This window comes from Agelaius tricolor, unplaced genomic scaffold (genome assembly GCF_023055355.1).
Source record: "Agelaius tricolor isolate 1412-34295 unplaced genomic scaffold, bAgeTri1.0.p SCAF_6, whole genome shotgun sequence".
NCBI lineage: Eukaryota > Metazoa > Chordata > Aves > Passeriformes > Icteridae > Agelaius > Agelaius tricolor.
The window spans coordinates 4,329,242-4,352,443 of record NW_027269266.1 but is presented as its reverse complement, the minus strand read 5'-3'; the positions used below and the strand labels follow the sequence as shown (position 1 = coordinate 4,352,443).

Below are 23,202 nucleotides of genomic sequence, written 5' to 3'. Positions count from 1 at the left end.
TCAGGCCACTTCCTCAGCTTCTCATTTTGCTTCTTGAGGATTGTAGAACATGGTTTGATAAGGGAAACTTGTTTCCTACAGTTTTATGGATTTATATGCCCTGCATCTCCCTACCTCAATAGTGTCTGCTCTTCCCTTCCATTAATTTCATGGTGTCCCTGGCAGGTAAGAGGCAGCAGTTATGGATAATAACCAGGATATTAATGGTGATTGAGCAACTTTCCTTCCATTAATCAGGTTATAAACTGGCTGGTATATATATGTGTGTGTGTGTATATATATATATATATATATATATATATATATATATATATATATATATATATATATAACTTACTTGGCTTATTCTTCTTCTCAGCCCCCTTCTTCATAGTGAAGGGAACTTGCCAGAGTTTTAACTTTCATTGTCTTGTAGATGTTCACCAGACTTCATGGCATGAGCTGTATTCGGATTGAAAGCAAAAAATTAACAGAGAGGCAGAACATTTTCTCTTTAAAAGATAGTATTTCATAAGTGGGGAAGTGACTTGGAAAGAAAGTACTTAAACAATATTTCCTTTGGACTAATGAGGACAAATATTTTTAATGCATGTTTTACTCCTTTAATACCTAGAATATTTCTTAGATTCTTTGTTGGTATTACAATAATCGCTACTGAAAAATCTATATTTAGATTTATTTTTAGAACTGTATCCTAAATCAAGATTTTAAAGACAACATGGGAACATGTCCCAACTTGTTATATAATGAATAAAGGTTGGCAATGAATAAAGCCTGAGTATTCAGGCTTAGGTGAGTGATAGCTGTTACATAATATTTTAAAAGCCACTTTTATAATGTAAGTTAAACATCTTCAGGTGTTTTGTTATTGCAGTTAGACATGAGGATGATTTTGTGAAATGCAGTGTATGGTGATTCTCAAAATGGAACCACGGTTCTACATCAAGTTGCCCAGTAATGTGCCCCTTCTTCAGCTCTCCTTTTTGTGCAAGGAGAAATATTTTAAATAATAAACAAATTGTGACAGACAATAACACTGTATTGGTATGCTCTCTGTGCTATATATGTGTAAGAAGACTAAGTTTTTCTGTATACTTTTAAGGCATGAATTTAATCCTAAAACTTTGGTTATGTAGCTTCCTCAGGTAAGTTGTAGCCCCTGTAGCACTCCTCACAACCTGGAATAGATATGGCCATACTGGAATGTTTGTGAGACTGAGACTGTGCTTTTATATTCTTAGTAATCCTTGGCTTTTAATTTTAACTTTGTCATTTACTCAAATTTTTCAGTCAATACAGTGTTCTTCCTACATTAAATCATTTTGTCTTCTTTGCAGGAAGCTTTTTTTGGGAAAGACTTACTGGATACCAGTAGACAGAACAAGATGAGCCTGGATAATTTACCTGAAGAGTCACTTCCACTTTCATGTAAAACAAACTTGGCCACCAATTTCCTGGATCCTTCATCTGACCCCCTTCTTAGCTCCACCTCCACTCCAGCTCAGGCAAAACTGGGAGCCCAAGGTATACAAACCTGAACTTAGTGATAACTCAGTAGTTTGATTTTATTGTGATGATTGGGCCTTTTCCACTCTATTTTCTTCTTTCCTCCCACAGTTTATCTGCTGTGTTTTTCAGCATGCTGTGTATGAACTGTCCTTGTGAGGTTAACTAACACTGATATTTAGTGATATTCTTCAGAAGGGCTCCAGCTGTTTCAGAAAGAGCAGTGGATGACACAACAATTGGCACTTAAGGCAAATCTGCAACATCTTGACTATAATATCCATGGCTATAAAATCCATGAAAATGAACTCTGTGTAGGAAAAAGCATACAGTTCATTATAGAAGAAAACATAGATACTCTCATTGAAAGATATTTTTAGTAGTTTAGTGCATACTAGTTGGATGAATATCATCCATCTTTACTGTTTTAGATTATTTTAGGTTGCCAGTCCCTTGGAATTTTTCTTTCACCATGTCCTTTCTGAACATGAGTGCCCTTTCCAGGTACAGTTTGTAGCCCCTAGGCAATCTTTTGCTTCTGCTGTTGCAGAACCTTACTGAAGGTTCTGCTGAGAGTTTTGCAAATAGCCAGAGGGTTGTAAAGTGCTGCTGAAAAGCAGCCTCACGCAAAAGAGCAATTAAAACCTTACTGTCTACTTGAAATTATTTTTTCTCTGTCATGTAGTAAGTATATGCTGTTAGCTAGAGGTGTCTTTATTTTAAGAAACTGCTATTTTTTCTTTTGGATATCAATTAATTTATGGCCTGTGTTTCAGCTGATCCCCAAAGTTTTTCCATCCATAGCTGTTTGCACACACTACCACAGTTCCCACTGTCCAGAGAATCATTTGAAGAAAGGTCACCTATTTGTGATTGTTACTCAGTGAAAATCTGCTAAATGAAAAGCAAAAGGCTGTATTATAATTAAACATTGATTCTTCTACAGTTGAAGTTGTGAGTAATGGAGAATGCAAAAAAGTAACTTCCCTTAAGGTGAGGGTGCTGGAAATGAAATGTTGCATGGTGTGTATTTCCTCAGTTCCAGCACTACAAGAAGATAAGCTCACTATGACTTATTTCCACCCTGGCTTTCTTTTGAAGCCAGAGAAATTCAACTTCAGAGGTCTTTGCTGGCCTATCCAACTGCAAGCTTGAAGTCACTAATATGTTCATGTCTTAGGGTAGTACAGGGGTTTAGAAATTCATGAAGCTGATGTTAATTTAATGGTCTATTTTTCCAAAGTCTGAAAGTTCTTCATAAAAAAGCAGAGTTGTAAACTTTGTAGTTTCATCTTCTTTTTATTCAGAAGTAAATAATAAAGATGTGGCTATTAATAAATAAATCACCAGTAATGGCTATAGTGGATAACCTACTGTCCTTTCCATTTGACATGTGAGACACTCAAAGGCTTTCTGGTCACAGCAATGTTCTCAACTCAACTGTCTCTCTCAGTTCTCTTGCAACTGTTCAGATTTCCAGCCAGAAGAATTGTGTCCAGCTGGAGCTCTTTGGTGTAGTTGGGGCACCAGTGGGTGAAGTCACCTTCCAGTATTGCTCAGTTCAGTGCAGTTGGGAACTGTCTGCCTGTGACTTTCTGGGACACAGTGATTTCCACAGCAGCATCCCCCTGTGTGAGAGGTTCCCTGGCTAATTGCAGAGCTCCCTTCTGGCTGGAGCTACAGATGAGAGCAGTGTCCCAGGGCACTGTGGTGTTTTCATCATTGCCATACAGACCTGGCTGTGGAGCAGGGACAACATGAACTGTTTGTTCCCTGCACTGGGGGGCTGCAGGACTGTGTTGTCACCAGCTGGGATGTTTTCCTACACTGCCACTTCCCACAAGGATTGCTGACTCCTGTCAGAGTCCTTCCTTAATTGCACAGGTCTTTTCCACGAGGAAAATGTTCTTCTCTTGGAAACCCCACTTGGATAATCCCAGGATGAAGGGTTGAGTATGTTTGTTCATCTTCCAGAGAGCTCTTAAGCATCTAAAGCAGTGACCCTGCTCTGTTTTCCAGCAGGTACCCAGCACTGCTGGGGAGGGCAGTGATGTTCAGGCTGCTCCTGAGCTGACAGTGCATTTCAGGGACATGTTCTGGGATTTATTCATTCTCACACCTCAGTTAAGGGTAGCTGGACCTTTCACTAGCCAGGATTGCAGCGGTGATGGGGATTGGCAGAGCTGGACAGAAGAGGGGTTTGGGAGTCCTTTGTTTACTGTTAATTTCTAGAAACTGTGACTGAAGTGAGCTTTAGGCTCCCAGCCCTGCTTTTTGTCTGATAAAGAGGTTTCTGGTTTTATTTTCAGTTAGAAAGGTCACCTTTGCTATGTTTTTATACATGTGGCACTCTGCATGGCACCAACCCTTAAATCACTTCCCAGTGCTGGAACAGAGTGCAAAGGTTTGCTCACAGGTTCATGGGGGAAGTTGAAGGTGTTGCTTTAGATCTGTTGCATTCTGAGGACTGTCTGCCTCTCTCTTGAGTTTCCTGACCTATGTGTCCCTGATGAAAAAGAAGCCACTTGGTGAGGTGTGTGCTGTGAAGGCTCTGGTAATGTGACCTTTCCTTTAGTTTGAAATAGCTTAAATTCAGTGTATTTTTTCTGGAAGTACTAAAAAAGTCATCTGTTCAAGTGAGGTCTCCAGAGAATGCTAAAGAAATTGCTCCTAGACAAAAGGAGAGGAGTTGTCTCAGTCTCTGGAACTGATTCAGGTGCTGCTGGGACATTTTATGACTAGAAATGTTACTGTGTTATTAAACATCTTGGGATGGCTGCAGCCTTGGGAGAGGCATCTTTATGATTTTAGAACTTCATAAATAAATAAAGAGCTGCATTTGAGGGATCAGGCTCACAAGATAGCATTAGAACTGTAGTCTCTTAGAGATCCAGCATTACAAGCAAATTATTTTCCTTTTTACATTGTCTTGGCTTTCATCTCCATTCTGAAAAGAGTCAAATTAATGAGCAGTATTGAGCTGTTTGTTTGGCAGCAGATGTCAACCAGCTATTGATTGTGATCTGAAGCAGCTGACTCAAGTGATTTCGTTGTTTCCAAGATAATATTTAACACACATGGAATTAAAACAAGGAAAAAATAGAAGAAAAAAAGTAAAAACATGCTTTAGATTAGATGTCTTGTGTGAGTTTCATGGATTATAGACTCTATCCCTCTGCTGTCACCAACACTCAAGTCTTTTTATAGACTTAACAAACTCCATTTTGAAAGCAGGATGGTCTTTCCAGCTTATCTCATATGAAGGCCACTGTGGAATCTAATTTCCTTCACTTCTTGTGGAATCCTAATTTTCCTTCAGTTAGAGACCCTCAAATTTGAAGCCTGAATTTATTCATGGCCAATTTGTAGCTACAGGTGGTAAACTTTGTATCATTAAATGTTAGATCTTTTCACCTGAGCTCCTCCCAGCTACTTACACAATATATTTATATTCACACCAGAAGTTGAATTGTTAGGGCTGTGGTGTGGCTTTGAGGCACTTGTAGATAGTTCTGCTGGTATCAGTAGGAGCTGTATTTTGTTTATACATTTAAATGGACTAATCTGCACTGGGTTATTAATCCACCTTGTTGAGTGACAAATATAAAACCTGATTTAATTAGGGTGGTTTCATCTTGTCTGCATTGCAAAGGGTTAAAGTGAAGACTAAAAGTAGTAAAGTGAGGAAAAACAATTTTCATTTTGACTTGGTAATGGAAGAAGGGAAAAGGGTTGTCTCTGAAAATCAGCAGAAGGCACTTGTAATTCATTGTTAAACTTAGCAGCTTGGAAAGTAACCTCATGATAGAAGTAAATCCTTGGCACCAGGCTCTGAATAAAGCTGTATATTTTCCTGGGGTAGTTGGATTGTAACAATGGGAAATACATCTGTATTTGTCTGAAATGTGTGTGTTCTTTGGCTTTCTGTTCCCTCTTCACCTGGCCATATATTTGTTTTCCACATTATATATTTTGTGATTTGTATTATTCCTTTTTTTTCTGTTAAATTTATATTTGCCATCTCATCATGTTTTATTGGTCTGGCAGTGATTGCTCATGTAGTCATGACAGTCTGCAGTTTTACTGAAAAATATTTTTCTCAACTTTTATTTGTTTGTCAAACATTTTTTGCAAATCTTGCACATCTGTAATAGTCCAAAGCAACTAGTTAATAAAACCAGATGGGCCATTTGGAGTAATTCCTCTCTAGTGAATTGGAGGTCAAGAAGATAATAATATCCAGAATTTATTATTTAATATTAAAGAATTTATTGCTAGACCAGGCAAGTTTTTCCTAGATGGCCAACAAACATGACATTTTTGTCTCTGGGTGTTACCACTCCATCAGGTTTTCTTCTGATCTTAAAAGTATCATCTTCAATTTCTATTTATTTACTCGTGCTTCTTACTCTAGTATTTCACTTCCCTATCAGGGTGTGATAACAGGTGCTTCTGTATTAGGAAAGAGTGGTGGTACTGATTACCTTTAAAAAAACCCCACTCCTTGTAGATTTACTGTGAGCTGTCCTATATAAAACCCATTTGTTGATTTAAACATTCATGGGCCTTTGTGTCTCAGAGGTTGCAAGTTCAGAGTAGTAGATTTTGGGGTTATTTTTCCCCTGGAATCATCCAGTCTATGTTTCACATGATCACTTCTAAAAAGACTAAACAATGTAAGCACATGCAAGTGGCTGAGTCCTGGCAGGGAGGGGCTGCTGCTCAGCACAGTCTCTGACCCCAGGGACCTGTGCAGTTTGACAGCAGAGGAGACCCTTGGAGCCCAGCTGTGTTTGGGGCTGCAGCTCAAGAACATCACCAGCAATGCAGAAATGTTGATTTTGTCCTTTGCACCTTCTACAGGCAGCACCGACGATCCTTTAGCTGATCTTTCTGAGGTCTTGAACACTGATGATGATATTCTTGGAATACTTTCTGATGATTTGGTAAAGTCTGGAGATCATTCAGGTATGTATGTCCATGGGATCTCTCCCTATTGTTTCCTTTTTTCCCCTCTTTATTATAGATGTATTTGTTGGACTGTATCTGTAGGTTCTGCTCTAGGTCATTTCAGATACAATTTTCATATCTTAAGAGTACCTTGGTTTGGAATGATTTTGGTTTATTCTACCAAAAAAATGCCCAAACTTGTCAACATTTTGTTTTTACTTGGCTCTTTGCTTTGCTGCTTAAGAGAGGATAAAATGTAGCTGCCGTTGTCTCTCATACCTGCGTAGCTTTTTTCAGCATGCACTTTTTCTTTACTTTTTTTTGTTTTCGTGTTGTAATCATCCATTTTATCTGGTTTGGGTCCTGTAGGTCTTGATTTATGCACTTTCCAGGTTGAGAACTCACCCTCCCCATTTGGTAAGAATCTAAACAATGGATGATCCATGGTTAGCAGTAGCCCTCTTTTCCTAGTGGTTTTAGCTGAAAGAACTGCATGTGTAGAAATTGCTTCTCCTTTACTGTGTCACTAATTCATGTTTCATTTTCCACTCTGTGGTGTTTGAGTCTAACACGACCTCTGAACTCTGCACTCTGCCTTTAAGAGTCCTGCATCAAGTTTTGCTTATAGCTTTTGAAAACCTTCCTTAGTTTTTTGTGTTTCATCATACAGACCCATGCATTTTCTTGCTGCCACTGTAAATATTACTTCCTGTAGTAGTGTGTAGTTTTTATCATAATGGTATATTTTGTAAATGAAAAGCATTTTTATCAATGTGAGTATATAAAAGCATGATTAAAGCAGTCAGTATCCTTTTGTTTTCACTGGATAATGGTTCATCACTTTATGTTAAAGACAGGTTGACAATAAGTAGAATGGCATGTTTCATTATTTTAAATTTGGGGTTATTTGGTAATTATTACAGAAATATTTTTTAAATACAAAGGACATGATTCTTTTTTCCCAGATTTTTCTCATTTGAGAGATTTATTGACTTGTTAGGGATGTTAGGAAATTTATGTAGTGAGTTCTGTTTTCTTAGTGCCAATAAGTCACTTTGATGTAACCCTTAATAGTGAGGATTTATTTTTGAAAGAGAAACTTCTCTAAGTTGTTTTATATTGGCTACACCTCAACAGCATTTCAGGAAATATTTTGTGTAATATTTGAAGTGAACCTAAGGTACATGAGGATGAACCATGTTTACTACTGGTGTGATTCTTTTCAAACAGTGAAAAATAGATAAAGTGGAACTATATTCTGAAACCTATACATTTGAAACCATGCTGAACCTAAACTCAGTAGTCTTACTTCCTGTTCTACCAGTTGCATTATATTCAATTAACATTCCTCAAACAATACAATAAACTGGAGGTAAAGAGTGGGAAGGGTTTTTTTACCTTTTCTAATCAGTGTTTTGTTTTGCCTTACCTTTCAAATATTAGAAAGTCCTGGTTTAATTGACAGCTGAATTCTAGGGGAAGGAAACAGGGCTTATGCTCTTTATTCAGTACTAAAAAATTTGCTATTTATGTCTAATTTCATATTCTTTCTTCTCCAGCTGGATTGGATATTGGCCCCATCTCTGATGATCCTTCCTCCCTGCCCCAGCCGAACGTCACCCAGAGCTCACGGTCACTGAGTGAAGAGCAGTTAGATGAAATCCTCAGTCCAGAGCTAGACAAAATGGTCACAGATGGTAATTGGTTTTGGTCCTTTATCTTGATCTTCTACAGAACTTATGTAGAAATCATCTTTTCTTTTTTCTTTCCCCCAAATGACACATCTCTGTATTGTAACAGACCTATTTGGACTTGGTTGCAAATTACTTTCATTGCTTGCTCTGATGATTACTTACCTTGTGTTGCCTTTGCTTTGTCCAGGTGCTATTCTTGGCAAACTGTACAAAATCCCAGGTATGTGTTCTGATCCTCCTTGTCTTTTATGGAGCACAGTTCAACAAGCAATGCCAGCAACTCATGCAGAGTGTTTTTTGCAGAGCTGGGAGGGAAGGATGTTGAAGATCTGTTCACAGCTGTGTTGAGTCCAGCAGCCTCACAGCCAGCTCCTCTGCCACAGCCTCCTCCCCCACCACAGCTCATGTCTTTGCACAACCAAGGTACGTTCCTCTGGTGCTTCTGTGGGCACCAGCCTGGCCAGGAGAGTTGTACACCTTTTAAATGCTGATGTGGAAGCAGGACTCATTGGGCACTGTGCAAAATGGTGCAATCTGCCATTGTTAATTTGTGAAATACTATGCTAAACCTGTTCTGAAGGGAGTACGTGATTAACATCCATGTAAATGTTGCTAATAGAAAAGGACAGTTATTTGAGATTTTTCTGACATATTGGTGCTTTTACTTTAGCTGACACTTAGATGGTTTGGAAATTAGTCTGTGATAAAGCATGTGTTCTCTTCTGTCTTCACTCTTTAATTACTTTTGAGCACCTCCTCAAGGGTAAGGGAAGAGTCTATGTAACACTGATTTACTGAGTTTTAATATCTGTAAGAATGCAGTTTCATGTATTAGCTGGTCCTAATAGAAAGGAGGCTAAACAAATTTAAAATTTATCTTGGAAATTATACTTGATTTTTCTTCATAACTACTAAAATTACCTTGAGTTAGATACAGCATCTTGCTCTTGTATTGAAGGCAAGAGACAGATGGATTTTTTTTTTATTGTAATCAGTAGAGCTGGTTTTTTAAGCAGTATGTGGGAATATAATTGAATGTGCTCCTTTTCTCATCAGACGTCACCTCTAGGGGGTTTTCCATGAGCTCATGTGAAGAGTGTCCAGTCTTTGATACTGGTACTACAAGAAGGACTATGCAAATTGATTTGACCAGGGAATTAATCATAAGAAAACTGATTCATTCACTAATTGGATCAGTTTTCATAAAAACAAAATACTTCAAAACCTCTTAGAAAGGAGAGTGTTTTAAGTAAATAATGAGTTGATTTAAAGCAAAAGATAATTTCCCAGATAACTGGGAAATTGCCTGTTTCCCAGTTACTTGAGTACTTGTGGATAGGTCCAGCCTGTGAGCTTTGTAAGATTGTTCAGCTCCTCCCTGTGGGAACTGCCATGATAACAAAGTTTTGGATTTACAGTTTGGTTCTTCCCCAGTGGAATGATCCACAGATAAATGCTTCAGTGGTGGCGCAGCTTGTGTCAAGTTTCAGCAATTTCAGATAAAATGATTGCTCTCTTCTCGTAGACATGTGAGCACACAGTGCAGACCAGAGCCCTGACTCCATCCTGTTTGTTTGCCAGGTCTTCACAGTTAATTACTGTGTTTACCAGCACAGTAACAAAAGCTTTAGATCAGAAACAGTCTCCTAAAGTGGGAGAATGATACAGTGTCATCCTGCAGATACATCTGATTCCTGAGCTACTTCTGTGCTTTTAAGGAAATACTGGGGCAACAGTTACAATCTCGCTTAAGTGGTGGAATCCAAAGGCCAGAGTTAATTCTGTGTAGCAACATCTGCAAATACCATCGGCTGGAATGGAACTGCCTGTGCCACATTTGTAACACTGTAATCAAATAAATAACATTTTCTGCCTTCTTACTGCTAGACTGGACATTTAATTAGAAAATGTTAATGCTCATTTGAGTAGAGTTATCTGTTTCATTGGTTACAAATTAGGGAGTTAGTAGATAATGAGGCTTACTTTGGTACAAAGTTCAGGAGTCTCAGAAGAGATGTTTAATTCAGGTGGCTAATGATCATCCTGCAAGGACTGAAATCTGCCTTCTCCATGGCTTGCTGCTTGTGTCTGGCTCTAACAAACATGAAGAACATGAGCTTTTAAGTTTATTACCTCAATATAAAGTGAAGTACCATGGCATAGGATTTTAAACTGATTTAAAATCTTTTCCAAAAAAGTAAGGTCAGCACTGTACAATTTTAAAGCAATTAGTTTTTAGAGGAGATATTGTTTTCTTAAAGGTTCCACCTCTGCCTTAGAAGCAGTCACCCTTGAAAACTTAAATGAGTGACTTAATCTGCTTCTTTCCAGGAGAGAATGCATTTCCAAGAGTGCCCCTCATGAATGGTCTGATTGGCCCCAACCCTCATCTCCCTCACACGGCTCTGGCTGCTGGAGGAGGGCTGGGCACCTTCTCTCCCATTACACAGCAGCCATACACTGATGCCAGGTAAGTCCAGATGGAGAATAAAAGGTATTTGGTGTATTTAGCATAAAAAAAAAATCTAAGTAACAAAACCACCTGGAGGGTGTTGTTTGTTACTGATAATGTGATATTATTAGTTCCTGACAGCCACCACAAAACCTTGTGTGTTCTTGCAGTGTGTTCAGTGCTGAGATAGCAAACAGAATGAGTACTTTGCTAATTGAGGGTAGGTTTGTTGTTTTTATGCAATCTGTAAAACAAATCCCTTTTCTGGTCTGTCAGGGATAAGAATCCAGCATTCAATCCAATGGTGAGTGATCCCAACAGCTCATGGGCACCAGCTGCTCCACCTCTGGAGGGTGAAGGTGATACCATGTCCAATGCTCAAAGAAGCACCCTGAAGTGGGAGAAAGAAGAAGCTTTGGGTGAAATGGCAACTGTAGCACCTGTTCTCTATACAAATATCAACTTCCCCAACCTGAAGGAAGAATTCCCAGGTGAGTGATTTGCTGAATAAAGTTGAGTATTTTGCAGCAATTGCTGCATCTTGATTTGAAAGTATCTCAGAGTTATCATAGCCTTGTGTATTGACACATTTTTTGTTTGCAGACTGGGCTACAAGAGTGAAGCAAATTGCTAAACTGTGGAGGAAAGCAAGCTCTCAGGAGAGGGCTCCCTATGTGGTAAGAACAATTCCCACCTGCATTTGCATGCTTCCAGCAAACATACATTTCAATTACAAGGTTGTGTTGTTTTGTTCTGTTTTTAATAACTCAAGTTCAAGGTTTAGTGGTAGTTCCCTTACTGCAAGAAAATCTTTTTAATTTAACTTCTAAGTCTGAATATTTCTACCTGTATTCTTTGTTTTTCAGTCTTGGAATAAACTCTATTAGTACTGTGCAATGTAAAGACATCAGCTGAGATGAGAACATTTGTGGCTCTCACTGCCTCTCAGCTACCTTTGATTCATGCCTCAAGTCATCTTTGCTCTGTCTCTTTCTAGGCAGAATCTCACCAGTTTCTTGAGAAGGATAATAACAGCTGATCATGAGATTTCTCTCCCTTTCATCATCCCCTCTCTCTGGGCTATTCTTTTTTCCCTGTTAGAGTTGCTGAAGTCTTTCAGCTATTGAACTAACAATTCCAGAGGTGTCAGTGCTCACACCTCTGCTTTCCTCATTTACTTCTTCTCCTTGTGTTCTTGCTTTACTGTTCCCTTGCTCTGCTTACTCTCTTGTATTGCTTTGTATGGAGACTCTCCTGATAGCTTCTCCTATACATTTTTCTGGCACCATTTTGTGGGGAGCATGAAGGACTCCATTTTTCTCTCCAAAATCATTCACCTTCTTCACATCTGAGTTAAGTGAACACACAGGTACTTGTAGCAGCTGTCTGGAGTTACATGGTCATTGATTTCACCCTGCAGAACTTCTGCCATTCAGAGAGGGGTGACCCTTAAGCTTTGTTGAAGTCTCTGTTGAGGCCTGTGTGCATCCAAAGCATTATTGATTCTTTTGGACTTTCCCAACAAGTGCTGGCAAATGTACTTTTCTTTAACTTCCATTCTCTCCTGGTTCTCATCTTTGGTTCTTCACAGCAGCAATTGGATTATCATTCTCACTTTACAGGTTTCTGTGGATTTTGCAGTTTTCAGTCTCACAGCCTTCCCCTACCTGCTCTTTTTTCATGTAGTCCCATCAGTAAACAAACTTCATTCCTCTGCATGTTGATGACTCAGAGTTTAGCAGTACTACATCATCTTCTACTGTCCAAATTCAAAATTGCTGTGATCTCTGGCTTAAGAGGATAAATCACGTCCCAAACTCATTGTGAGAAGTGGAGTTCTTGATCTTTCTGAAACCCTTTCCACTTGAAAGAATAATACTCTCGTTTTTCCTTTGTATCACTGAGGCATCACCATTATTCCACTTCTTATTCAGTGTTGCAATTTCAGCACCTTCAGACCTCTGTGTCACCTTGCCCATGCTGTAGTTGATCTTGGGGATTCCTTCTTTGTGGTATTTATAAGATAATACCACTTACATGGGTGGCATTTACCACTTCACAGTTATTTCTATTACTGATTCTTTTTTTTCATTGTTCTTAAAAATGCAGTCGTGTCCTTATGATGGGTATCCAAAAGTCAGCAGCAAAAATTTCTTCCCTTATGTACAGGAGGAGAGGGCATGCTCCTGCACACCAGTATTTCCACAGCAAAATGTGGTTAATTCCTCTCAGAACAGTCCTTGTGCTTCTGCCATGCAGCTCCTGCTGGTGTTCCTGGCATTGTGCACATAAGAAGCTGCTGTGGTGCCTCTCCTGAGGGATTTACACTCTGAGGGGTTGAATGAAGGCTGAAATGAAATTCAGAGGAGTACTAGTAAATTTTCACTGTTGCTTTTTACTTTACTTAGCATGCACAATCCCATCACTTACAGGGAAACATGACAGTGATTTTTCTGCTGCTGTGACATTGGTGCTCTTATCCGTGTCACTATTTCATTGTTGAGGGGGATGTATTAAAGCATTTTCCTTTAGGCAAGCCCTACTTGATAGCTGCAGATAAATTTTTGAAAAAGAGGATGTGAGGGCTTGGTTCAGAAAAGAAATCACATCCTAGATTGGTGGTAAAACAGGCTCTTTGAAACTTCCATTAGATACTTTAAAGTGTCACTGTGGCTGTAAAATGCCTCATTGAAGAGGAATTGCTGTGTCTCCATACAGTTTGTCCTGATCCATAAGCCCATATCCTATGTTTATACTGTTAACTGTTAACAGACTCAGATCTTTAGAGGTCATTTAATGGACTAGACTGTATTTTTCTTGTCATTGAAGTTCTCTACATTAGTGGCCTTTATTGATCCAAACATCATCTGCTGTGCTCAGCCTTCATGTAGTAAGACCACACCAATATGTGATTTGAAAGGTAAACTGGTGCTATTACCAATTTCTTGGCACAGCACAGTGCCTGCAACAGACACCCTCCTGTATAGAAAAGCTTTGCTAATAGGTTTACTAATTTACTAATTGCTAGTAACCTCTTAGTTCCTTCCATATCTGTTAAACACAGAATTTCCATAGAGGTGTGAAATTTCTCTGTTTGGAATTCTTTCCAAAGTGCATAATGTCATTTCCACGAAGATGTGTGTGATTAAAACAGGCTGTACAAATAATTTGGTGATAGATTTTGTAGGAATAACAGATGCAGTGTGCCCACATAGTAGAAGAAAATAATTCTAACTGCATCTTTTCTCTTTTTCCAGCAAAAAGCCAGAGATAATAGAGCTGCTTTGCGCATCAATAAAGTACAGATGTCAAATGACTCCATGAAAAGGCAGCAGCAACAGGATAGCATTGATCCCAGCTCCCGCATCGACTCCGACCTCTTTAAAGATCCATTAAAACAGAGGGAATCAGAACACGAGCAGGAATGGAAATTCAGACAGGTGTGTAGCATTTAAGGTGTTTTGTTATTTTCTCCCTGCTTTTTATTGCATTGTAGGAATCTGTTGTAATAAAACCAGTTTGAATCTTTCTTTGTAGAAGAGTATGCAGTCAGCCATTCTGCTTGGGAAGAAAATGGATGTTACCAGGAGATAAACTGTTTGTAAAAAAACCTTTTCTTTAAATTTTGACTCTTAAATCCTGTGTATTACAGAAACAGGTTGTTCTTTCTCTGCATGGGTGGTCGCTGCAGTAGGTTTTTATTACATCCCCTGTATTGCAGTAACTTTGTCCTGCAGACTGCTGCCTCATAGGGGGCTGGATGTCTCTCAAAGCCCACACCAGTGCTGCATGTCAGTTACCTTTGTCTCCAGAGTATAAGGTTGGAAAGCAGCGATGCTTTTTAGGCAACCTGGGAAATGCTTATTCCCAGGCAAGCAAGATGCATGTCAAGGTAATTAAACTTTACAAATAGCTGGACTTTCTGCTCCCTTTGCATTTAAAATTCACAATTATTTGTAACTGATACTGGATGTGTCCTGAGGTTTTAATTATAGATTCAGTCATTAGAAAGATTTTGTATACCCTAAACTTAGAAGTGTAACATATTTCCTCATAATTTTAAAACAGCAAATGCGGCAAAAAAGTAAGCAGCAGGCCAAAATAGAAGCCACACAGAAGCTTGAACAGGTGAAAAATGAGCAACAGCAGCAGCAACAGCAACAGCAGCAGCAGCAGTTTGGTTCCCAGCAGCTCCTGAACCAGTCTGGCTCAGACACACCCAGCAGCGGGATCCAGAGCCCCTTAACGCCGCAGACTGGCAATGGCAGCATGTCTCCTGCACAGCAGACATTCCATAAGGATCTGTTCACAAAGCAGCAGCTCCCTGCTACGCCCACGTCGGCGCCCTCAGATGATGTGTTCCTAAAGCCACAGGCCCCACCTCCCACTCCCACCCGAATCCCAGTGCACGAATCGCTGGCTCAGTCTCAGACTCCTCAGACACCATCACAACAGATGTTTTCTCCAGGTTCCACAAACACAAGGCCTCCTTCTCCGATGGATCCCTATGCTAAAATGGTGGGAACACCCAGACCAGCACCCATCAACCAGAGCTTTGTCAGAAGGAACCCCATTGCCCCCTTGGATTCCTGCGCAGCACAGCCCTCCATATCTCGGGAGCCGTCGGGCAGCAGGCCCTCGCCAGTCAGGGACTCATGTTCTTCATCTCCAGGTAGCAGCGATCCCTATGCAAAGCCCCCAGACACACCCAGGCCTGTCCTGCCATCAGAGCAGTTCTCCAAACCTCTGGGAGTCCCCCGATCACCCATAGTCATGGAGCAGTCAGGGAAGGTTCCTTTAGCTGCCGGAAGCAGCGATCCGTTTACGAAGCCGGCTCCCAGGACTGACACCTTTCAGAGACAGAGAGTAACCTCTGCTGATGCCTATGCACGGCCTCCATTGACTCCCACTCCTGCTCCTGTGGATGGGAGCCCTGGACCTTTCAAAACTCCTCTGCGCCCTCCTCAGTCTCCACAGGATCCTTACTCCTCCATGCCGGCCACGCCCCGGCGCGTCGCTGTCGATCCCTACGAAAGGCCCCCTCTGACGCCCAGGCCCGTGGACAACTTTTCCCATGCCCAGGCCAATGATCCCTACAGCCAGCCTCCCCTCACTCCCCACCCTGCAATGAAGGAGCCTTTTGCGCACCCGCCGCGGATGGTGCGGCAGCAGGGTGATTCTTTCCCTCAGGCTGGGCCCATTTCGAGGCCAGCCTCTCAGGACCCTTACTCCCAGCCTCCAGGTACTCCTCGGCCAGTTGCTGATCCTTATGCCCAGCCCCCAGGAACTCCTCGTCCCACCACGGTGGATCCATATATGCAGCAGCCACCAACACCAAGGCCTGCTCAACCAGCAGATCTGTTTGCTCAGTCCCCAGCAAACCAGCAGAGACATTCTGATCCCTATGCCCAGCCTCCTGGAACACCACGGCCAGTTCTCAGTGATCCTTACTCTCAGCAGCCAGCAACCCCAAGGCCAGGGATTCCTGAAGGGTTTAACAGACCTGCCATGACAAGGCCAGGACTAATAACAAGTAGAGATCCTTTCCTGCAGACACCACAGAGCAGGTTGCAGGGCACTTTTGTCAGGCCATCAGACCCATGTTCTCAAACTCCCAGGTCTGCAGGACCTGCAATAACAGATTCCTTTAGCCATGGTGCAGCTACTCCAGCACATGACCCATATGATCAACCACCAATGACTCCAAGACCTCAGCCAGACTCTTTTGGAACTGGTCAGCTGGCCCATGATGCTGCTGAACAGCCACGGCCTGGATCTGAGGGCACCTTCAGTGCATCTGGAAATGCTCCCATGACTTCTCAAGGACAACAATTTCCCAAAGTTTCACAAGTTCCTGGCCCAGCACCCACCACAGGAGTAACAGATACACAGAACACCATGAATATGTCTCAAGCAGATACTGAGAAGTTACGACAGGTGAGAATTCTGATGATATTAAAATTCTGGAAGTAGAAGAATTTCCCCCATTCTTGTTAATACTTAAAAGTTTCTTGTCATTAAATCTAACTGTATAAGATACAAATTACCTTAGTTTTTACTTAAATGTAGTTTGGTCCTTCCTGTTGTGGCTAGAACCACAATATACAGAATACAGAAACATCCGTAATTTCTAAGGAGTTTGGACAAAACCCAAACAAAAAGAAGCAAAGGATGTATTTGAAGCCACTGAAGACATAGATGGTTAGTCTGTCATAGTGCTTTTAGCTACAGTCTGGGGAAAAAAAAAACATTTTAAAAGGTCAGTTTGTTCTATTCTGTAACAAATTAGGTGTGGAACTGATTGTCAGTGGCTTGTTCACTGGCTGGAGAAGGAGTACTGACAAAGATCTCAGACCACATGTCTGACTTTGCAGTTGGCCAGCATGTTGAGGTGAATCCTTCCCTTGGTCACAGCTCTTCTTGAGGCACATTCACTCCAGGTTTCTGTCCATGAATATCTGTGAAACAGCTCTTGCTAAGAGATAGAATTACATTCAGCTTGGGGAAAGCTGCTCAATCTTTTGTTTGGAAGGAGGGATGGGAAGTGAATTTAATGGAAAACCAGTGGTTTATCATAGTGGTTATCATACAGAGTTAAGAGTGAATTCTGCAGCTATGGTGTAAAAACCCTCTGCTGAATTTTCTTCAGTGGACCTCTAGTCACCTCTGTCTTTTAGAATGCACTTTTCCTGTGGTGAAAGGGCCTGCAATACTAGAATAGAAAACTGGAAAGAGAGTTGCTTCCATGTTAAATGGTAGAATGGGATCACACCATACAATTTACCAAGAGGTGGATGTTAAGTTGGGTTACCAGCACCCTGCGCCATTTTGACCCTCCTTCTCATTTCTGAGGTGATTGTTGTTAATAATATTTTCCTATAACAAGTGAAGAATTTCTTTCCTCTAAAAGGCTTAACCTAGCAGAGTGCAACACTTCAAAAGATGTCAGTTGCAGTGTCAAGTATAATGATTTATTTTCTTGTAAACAGCGCCAGAAGCTCCGTGAGATTATTCTACAGCAGCAGCAGCAGAAGAAGAATGCAGTTCGCCAGGAAAAGGCCTTGCAGGACGCAGCAGCTCCTCCCCATGCAGCCCCTCTTCAGCATTGGCAGCAAGACAACTTAAATCAAATCTTTAACCGCCCTCCTCCTCCCTACCCTGGGAATATCAGATCCTCTGTGGTCCCTCCAGGTGGGCCAAGGTTCTCCATGTACCCGAAGGAGCAGCGCGGGCCCTTCCCTGGCGATGGGCAGTTCAACAGGCCCCAGTTTCCAGGAGACATGAACACCATGGGGATGAGACCTCATGGTCTGAGGTGAGCTCTTGGATCTCTTAAACTCAGCAGTAGTTAAAGGGGGCGTTTTAAACAGCATGAAAAATCATCTACAGGAGCTGATAACCTTCCTGAACTCTGTATGTGCAGTGGGTTTTCCTGTAACTTTAGAATGTGTGTTTTACACAAAGTATTCTACGCTGTTTTGTTGGGAGTAATTCAGAAAAATAAGTGGAGAAACTAGTCAAACTTACATGACCTGAAGCATCTTGTTGTCTGTGGCTTTTGGGGCATTTCTAAAGAAAAAAAAAGTAAAATACTTTATTTTTGATGTCTTAATAATGAATAAATTAATTTCTAATCAGCATGTTATCAAACATCAGTTTCTGTCTGTAGCACTTTTACAGTGAATGCTGCAATGTAAAATGAATGCCAGTATCAACATACATCAGAAGTTAATTTTTTCAGTACCTGGATTTATTTCAGTAATTTCTAAATCCACACACTGAGGGTTTTTTGCTCTGAATTGCATTAACATGTATTTTAATTACTAGGTTAGTTCTGACTGTCAGAGTTTTCTATCCATTATTATTATTATTGAAATTGAAAACAGGTTGTTTATTAAACATAATTAAAGCAATTATTTTATTGTAGTCATAAAGCTCGTTTAAATGTAAGTATAATTAGTCAAAACATTGATTTAAATATCTTGATGAATGCATCATGTACAGCATTTTGGCGAACAGTTATTTAGTCATGTGAGACTGAGAAAAAAAAAAATCATTTGCCTTTCATGCTTTATTTTAGATATGGATTTCCAGGAGGGGGCCATGGTCCACCCTCGGGCCAGGAACGTTTCCTTGGTCCTCAGCAGCCCATGCAGCGGCCTGGAGTTCCCCCGCAGCTGAGGAGATCCCTGTCCATTGACATGCCCCGGGCAGTGAGCAGCCCGCAGATCAATAGCGCATCCGGGATCCCGCAGCATTTCCCCCCGCAGGGAATCCCGGTGCAGCAGCACAACATCCTGGGCCAGGCCTACATCGAGCTGCGTCACAGGGCTCCTGATGGCAGGCCAAGGCTGCCCTTCAGCCCTGCTGCTGCTGCTGCTGCTGCCACGGTGCTGGATGCAGCAGCTCAGCACCAGAGGCACCCTGGCTTCCTGCCCAGGCAGGACTTCCCAGGCCCAAGACAGGCAGAGCCGCTGAGACACAATTCTCAAGGAATACCAAACCAGCTGCAGATGGCTGCGGGTTTGGAGCACATCTCCCAGTCCCAGCAGGACCAGATCAATCCTGAGAACCCACCTGCACTTGTGATGCGTTCTCTGGGTCAGCCAGTTGCTGATGCATTCCCAGGAGCATCTTTGTCTACATCTGCACCAAGTGATGAAGCTGCAAACTTGCAGATTCCCAACCAGTCAAGTGATGGTCTAGAAGAAAAGCTTGATCCTGATGATCCTGCTGTAAAAGATTTGGATGTGAAAGACCTTGATGGAGTTGAAGTCAAGGATTTAGATGATGAGGATTTAGAAAATCTGAACCTGGACACAGAGGATGGGAAAGGAGATGAACTGGACACTCTAGATAATTTGGAAACCAATGATCCTCACCTTGATGATCTTCTGAGATCTGGGGAATTTGATTTAATTGCATACACAGATCCAGACCTTGATGTGGGGGATAAGAAAGGAATGTTTAATGAAGAACTAGACCTTAGTGTACCCATTGATGACAAACTAGATATCCAGGGCAAAGCAGAAGAACCCAAACAGAAAGAACAAGGTGATACAACTGTTGCCCCTGCTGAGATCCAGTCTCCACCAAAGAAATCAGCTACAGAAAATGAAATTAAAACAAAAGTACTTTCCCCAAACACTCAAGAGGAAAAGAAGAATGAAAATGAAAAAGGTGATGGAAATACTGAGTCCACAAGTTCTCAACAGTCTGCTGAAGTGGAGTTAAAGGATGGGGAAAAGGCTCCTGGGCAACCTGCTAACCCAGAATTCCCTGACAAAACTCCTGCTGTTCCTAGTCAGGATACAACTGTGCCTAGTCCAGATGCTCAGGGATCTGCTCCACTGCCTGTTCAAGGAGCAGTAAGTTCCTGCAGTATTTCTGGGTCCACCCCAGTCCTCTCAAGTTTGCTGTCTAGTGAAAGCTCAGACAATGCTGAAGCAAGAACTCTGGGATCTCCATCTCAATCTCTGCCACCCACACAAATGAACCATGGATCAGGTATTCCACAAACACTCATGACACCTGCTGGACAGATCTTGGAAAACACTTTAAATTCCAGTCTGCCCATGGTACCACGAATGAACCATAACTTTTCTCAAGGGTCACCAAATCCAGGATTTATTCAGGGTCAGTCATCTAATCATAACTTTGGGACAGGACAGACATCTAATCAGACTGTGGCTGTACCAAACCGTCCTGGTCCCAGCGGCATCTCTGGTCCTCAGCAGATGATGCTCCCTCAGCCATTAGCTCAGCAACAAAACAGAGAGAGGCCACTTCTGCTAGAGGAGCAGCCACTTCTTCTGCAGGACCTCTTGGATCAGGAGAGGCAGGAGCAGCAGCAGCAGAGACAGATGCAAGCCATGATTCGCCAGCGTTCGGAGCCATTTTTCCCCAATATTGGTATGTGGGTGTCCTGTTGGTCTGTTTCTGGTTGGTGTTCTAAAAATGCAGCAACAAATAGTTAAATAATCCACAGGACTGCCAGAAGCAGGTAAATATGTAGAACTTGAAGGTGGCATAATAAAAATGAGCCTGCCTATTAGGTACAAAGAGAGTATGGAAATTGAGCATGTAGGTGGAATTCTGAACTCTGGCAAGGCTCCTGTTGTCATTACCAGGATCAGGGTAACTCTGCTTTACTGATAATGTTTGTGGCATCAGCTATGTCACATACTCTCTTTATACTTTAGGTTCTCATGAGATAGGCAGTAAATGCATCCTTTGTAAACAAAATTAAGTGATCAAATGCAGTAGTTCACCTTCTTGATATTTGAGCTATCAATTTTATGTTTATTTTATGGTTGTTTTATGACTTATTTTTTGAGTATTTGTTGTGTCACAAGGAAAGGGATTATCAAAAGCTGTCACTAACCCACAGTCTAGGCAAGGCCCAGAAATATCACATATAATTCTGCTTGTACTAAAAAAATTTAAGAAAAACTGTGGTTGCTTCTTTTATATAATCTAGCAGTTTGAACATTCATATCAAGACCATGGCCATCATTTAACTGATAATGAAACACTAAATTTTGAGAATTGTTTAAGTTGTAACTACAGTGACTATCAAGGCCATTCTCATAGTGCATTAATGATGGTGTGGCGCTTGCCAGTTGAGATCATAGGAACAACTCCTTTTCCTGAGTCTTAAACCCATAAATAGAATTTATTAATCTGTTGGGTCATAGGCCAGATTTGGTCTAGAGCCACTCTCAGACTGACCTGCTTTTGGATGTGTGTTGTGGCTGAAAACAAGGACAGCTGTTGCTGCACCAACTTCTACAGGACACCTGAAACTGCTTATTAACCTTGAATATCAAAGTGGGGAGGACAATTAATGTGAAGTAGGAATACAGTTAATGTTTTACTGAAGATTTACACATGAACTAAATGTAAACAAATAATTTCCATTTAATAACTTGTGATGTTCAGCTGTGTGATTCACTGCTGCTGTTTTTGTCTTACAGATTTTGATGCGATCACAGATCCCATAATGAAAGCAAAAATGGTGGCACTTAAGGGGATCAACAAAGTCATGGCACAGAATAACATGGGGATGCCACCAATGGTCATGAACAGGTAGGCAACTCTTGACACCATTCTTTAGGACTACAGAATGTAAAAGGAAATGACAGAGCTCAGGGAAACTGTGTGCAGGAAATGAAAAAAAAAATCTGTCCTGTAGTTCACATTTGATGCTAACACAGGGTTACCTCCTAGGAATAAAGTCAGTGTGGCAGTAGGAGCTATAAAAGGTACTCAAATGCATCAGATTTGTGTTCCAGTTGTAGTGTCATGGGTCAACATGGCCAGCATGTTGATGCTCTTCTTGTTTTCCCACTTGCTGATGAGGTAATGACACATCTCCCACGGGTTGTGCTAGAAAACTGGGGGTGGCCATGTAACAGTGGAACCTCATGTTGCAGCAAATCATTTAATGCTGGGTGTAAGTGAGATTTTAGCCCAAGTAGTGGAAGTTCCATCCTCTCCTTAAATCCCTTCTGAAGACAAAAGGAGCCATGAACTGTGCAGGCTGCACCATGGCTGTCCTTAGGGCAGGTGGGGAGTCCATGGGCCAGGAGGGATCTGTGCCTGTTCTTCTTGTGTGGCCCTTCAAACTGGATTTTCTCTGTCCAGTGCCCCATGATAATAAATGGCTTACCCAAGGTGTACATTTACCCAACTGCAGTTCTCTCTGATGGTGGCCATGAAACCTAAATACATTCAGCTGTATTTCTTTAAATTATAAAATACAATACAGACTTGTGTGTGTTTTCACTATTCTAGCACAGTAGGTCATGTTTACTTCATCTTTCTGAAAAATGTAAAATGCAATAGTTTCAACCAAGGGCAAAATTCTGTCTGTATTCTCCAGATGTTGAAAAGGTTTGGTACAGAAGTTCAAGTGCATGTCTGTATAATATTTGGGTGCTTTGTTTAAGTTGAACATAATAAAGTTGTCTCTCCTAATGTGCTGGTTTGCAAGGTTACAATTTCTATTTCTGTTTCTCAATAGGTTTCCCTTTATGGGTCAGCCAGTGCCAGGAGCTCAGACCAGTGAAGGCCAAAATCATATGCAACAGGCAATTACACAGGTAATGCAACTTGATATGGGCTTGAAACAAAACTGTTCAATAATGATCACTAAGTTTGGGGTATTTTAATTGAATCATGATTTAATATCCTTGTCTGTCTGTTTTACTGAAATTTCTAGGATGGAAGTTTGACACCTCAGATTTCTAGACCTAATCCTCCCAATTTTGGTCCTGGTTTTGTCAGTAAGTAGAGATTTAATTATTTATTGTATGGCTTGGTTTTTTTTTTTTCATTTTACAGTTCTGTTTTCTTTGAAATGAACTATGGATCCTGTCTCAAAAAAATAATCCTTTTAAAATTGAGTCATTTTATCATTACAATGCCAGGTAATGAAGGGGTGTAGTAAATCCTGTTACCATTTTTTTTTCTGGAAGCTATCATCAACAAAACACCATAAGGAAAGAGGGAAACAGAAAATTAACATTATTTGGATTTGTGTGACAGCAATAGTTTATTAACTGGCAGACTGCTGTATTAGAAACCTGGTCTTGGGTT

At 41.0% G+C, this 23,202-nt stretch overlaps 1 protein-coding gene across 10 annotated transcripts in view; it reads left to right on the top strand.

Annotated features, from left to right (window-relative positions):
• KMT2C (lysine methyltransferase 2C) overlaps nucleotides 1–23,202 on the top strand; it is a 189,661-nt gene that overhangs the window by 142,142 nt on the left and 24,317 nt on the right. For 9 of the 10 annotated variants that reach the window (XM_071428552.1, XM_071428559.1, XM_071428558.1 and 6 more), the window contains 16 exons: nucleotides 1,338–1,524; nucleotides 6,370–6,474; nucleotides 6,826–6,873; nucleotides 8,016–8,153; nucleotides 8,338–8,370; nucleotides 8,454–8,573; nucleotides 10,482–10,620; nucleotides 10,879–11,093; nucleotides 11,206–11,279; nucleotides 13,860–14,042; nucleotides 14,671–16,539; nucleotides 17,592–17,917; nucleotides 18,683–20,514; nucleotides 21,579–21,690; nucleotides 22,628–22,706; nucleotides 22,826–22,889. In XM_071428552.1, the coding sequence (XP_071284653.1) occupies nucleotides 1,338–1,524; nucleotides 6,370–6,474; nucleotides 6,826–6,873; nucleotides 8,016–8,153; nucleotides 8,338–8,370; nucleotides 8,454–8,573; nucleotides 10,482–10,620; nucleotides 10,879–11,093; nucleotides 11,206–11,279; nucleotides 13,860–14,042; nucleotides 14,671–16,539; nucleotides 17,592–17,917; nucleotides 18,683–20,514; nucleotides 21,579–21,690; nucleotides 22,628–22,706; nucleotides 22,826–22,889 (5,524 nt within the window). The remainder of the gene's footprint in view (nucleotides 1–1,337; nucleotides 1,525–6,369; nucleotides 6,475–6,825; nucleotides 6,874–8,015; nucleotides 8,154–8,337; nucleotides 8,371–8,453; nucleotides 8,574–10,481; nucleotides 10,621–10,878; nucleotides 11,094–11,205; nucleotides 11,280–13,859; nucleotides 14,043–14,670; nucleotides 16,540–17,591; nucleotides 17,918–18,682; nucleotides 20,515–21,578; nucleotides 21,691–22,627; nucleotides 22,707–22,825; nucleotides 22,890–23,202) is intronic. The other variant, XM_071428556.1, reaches the window with a different exon arrangement.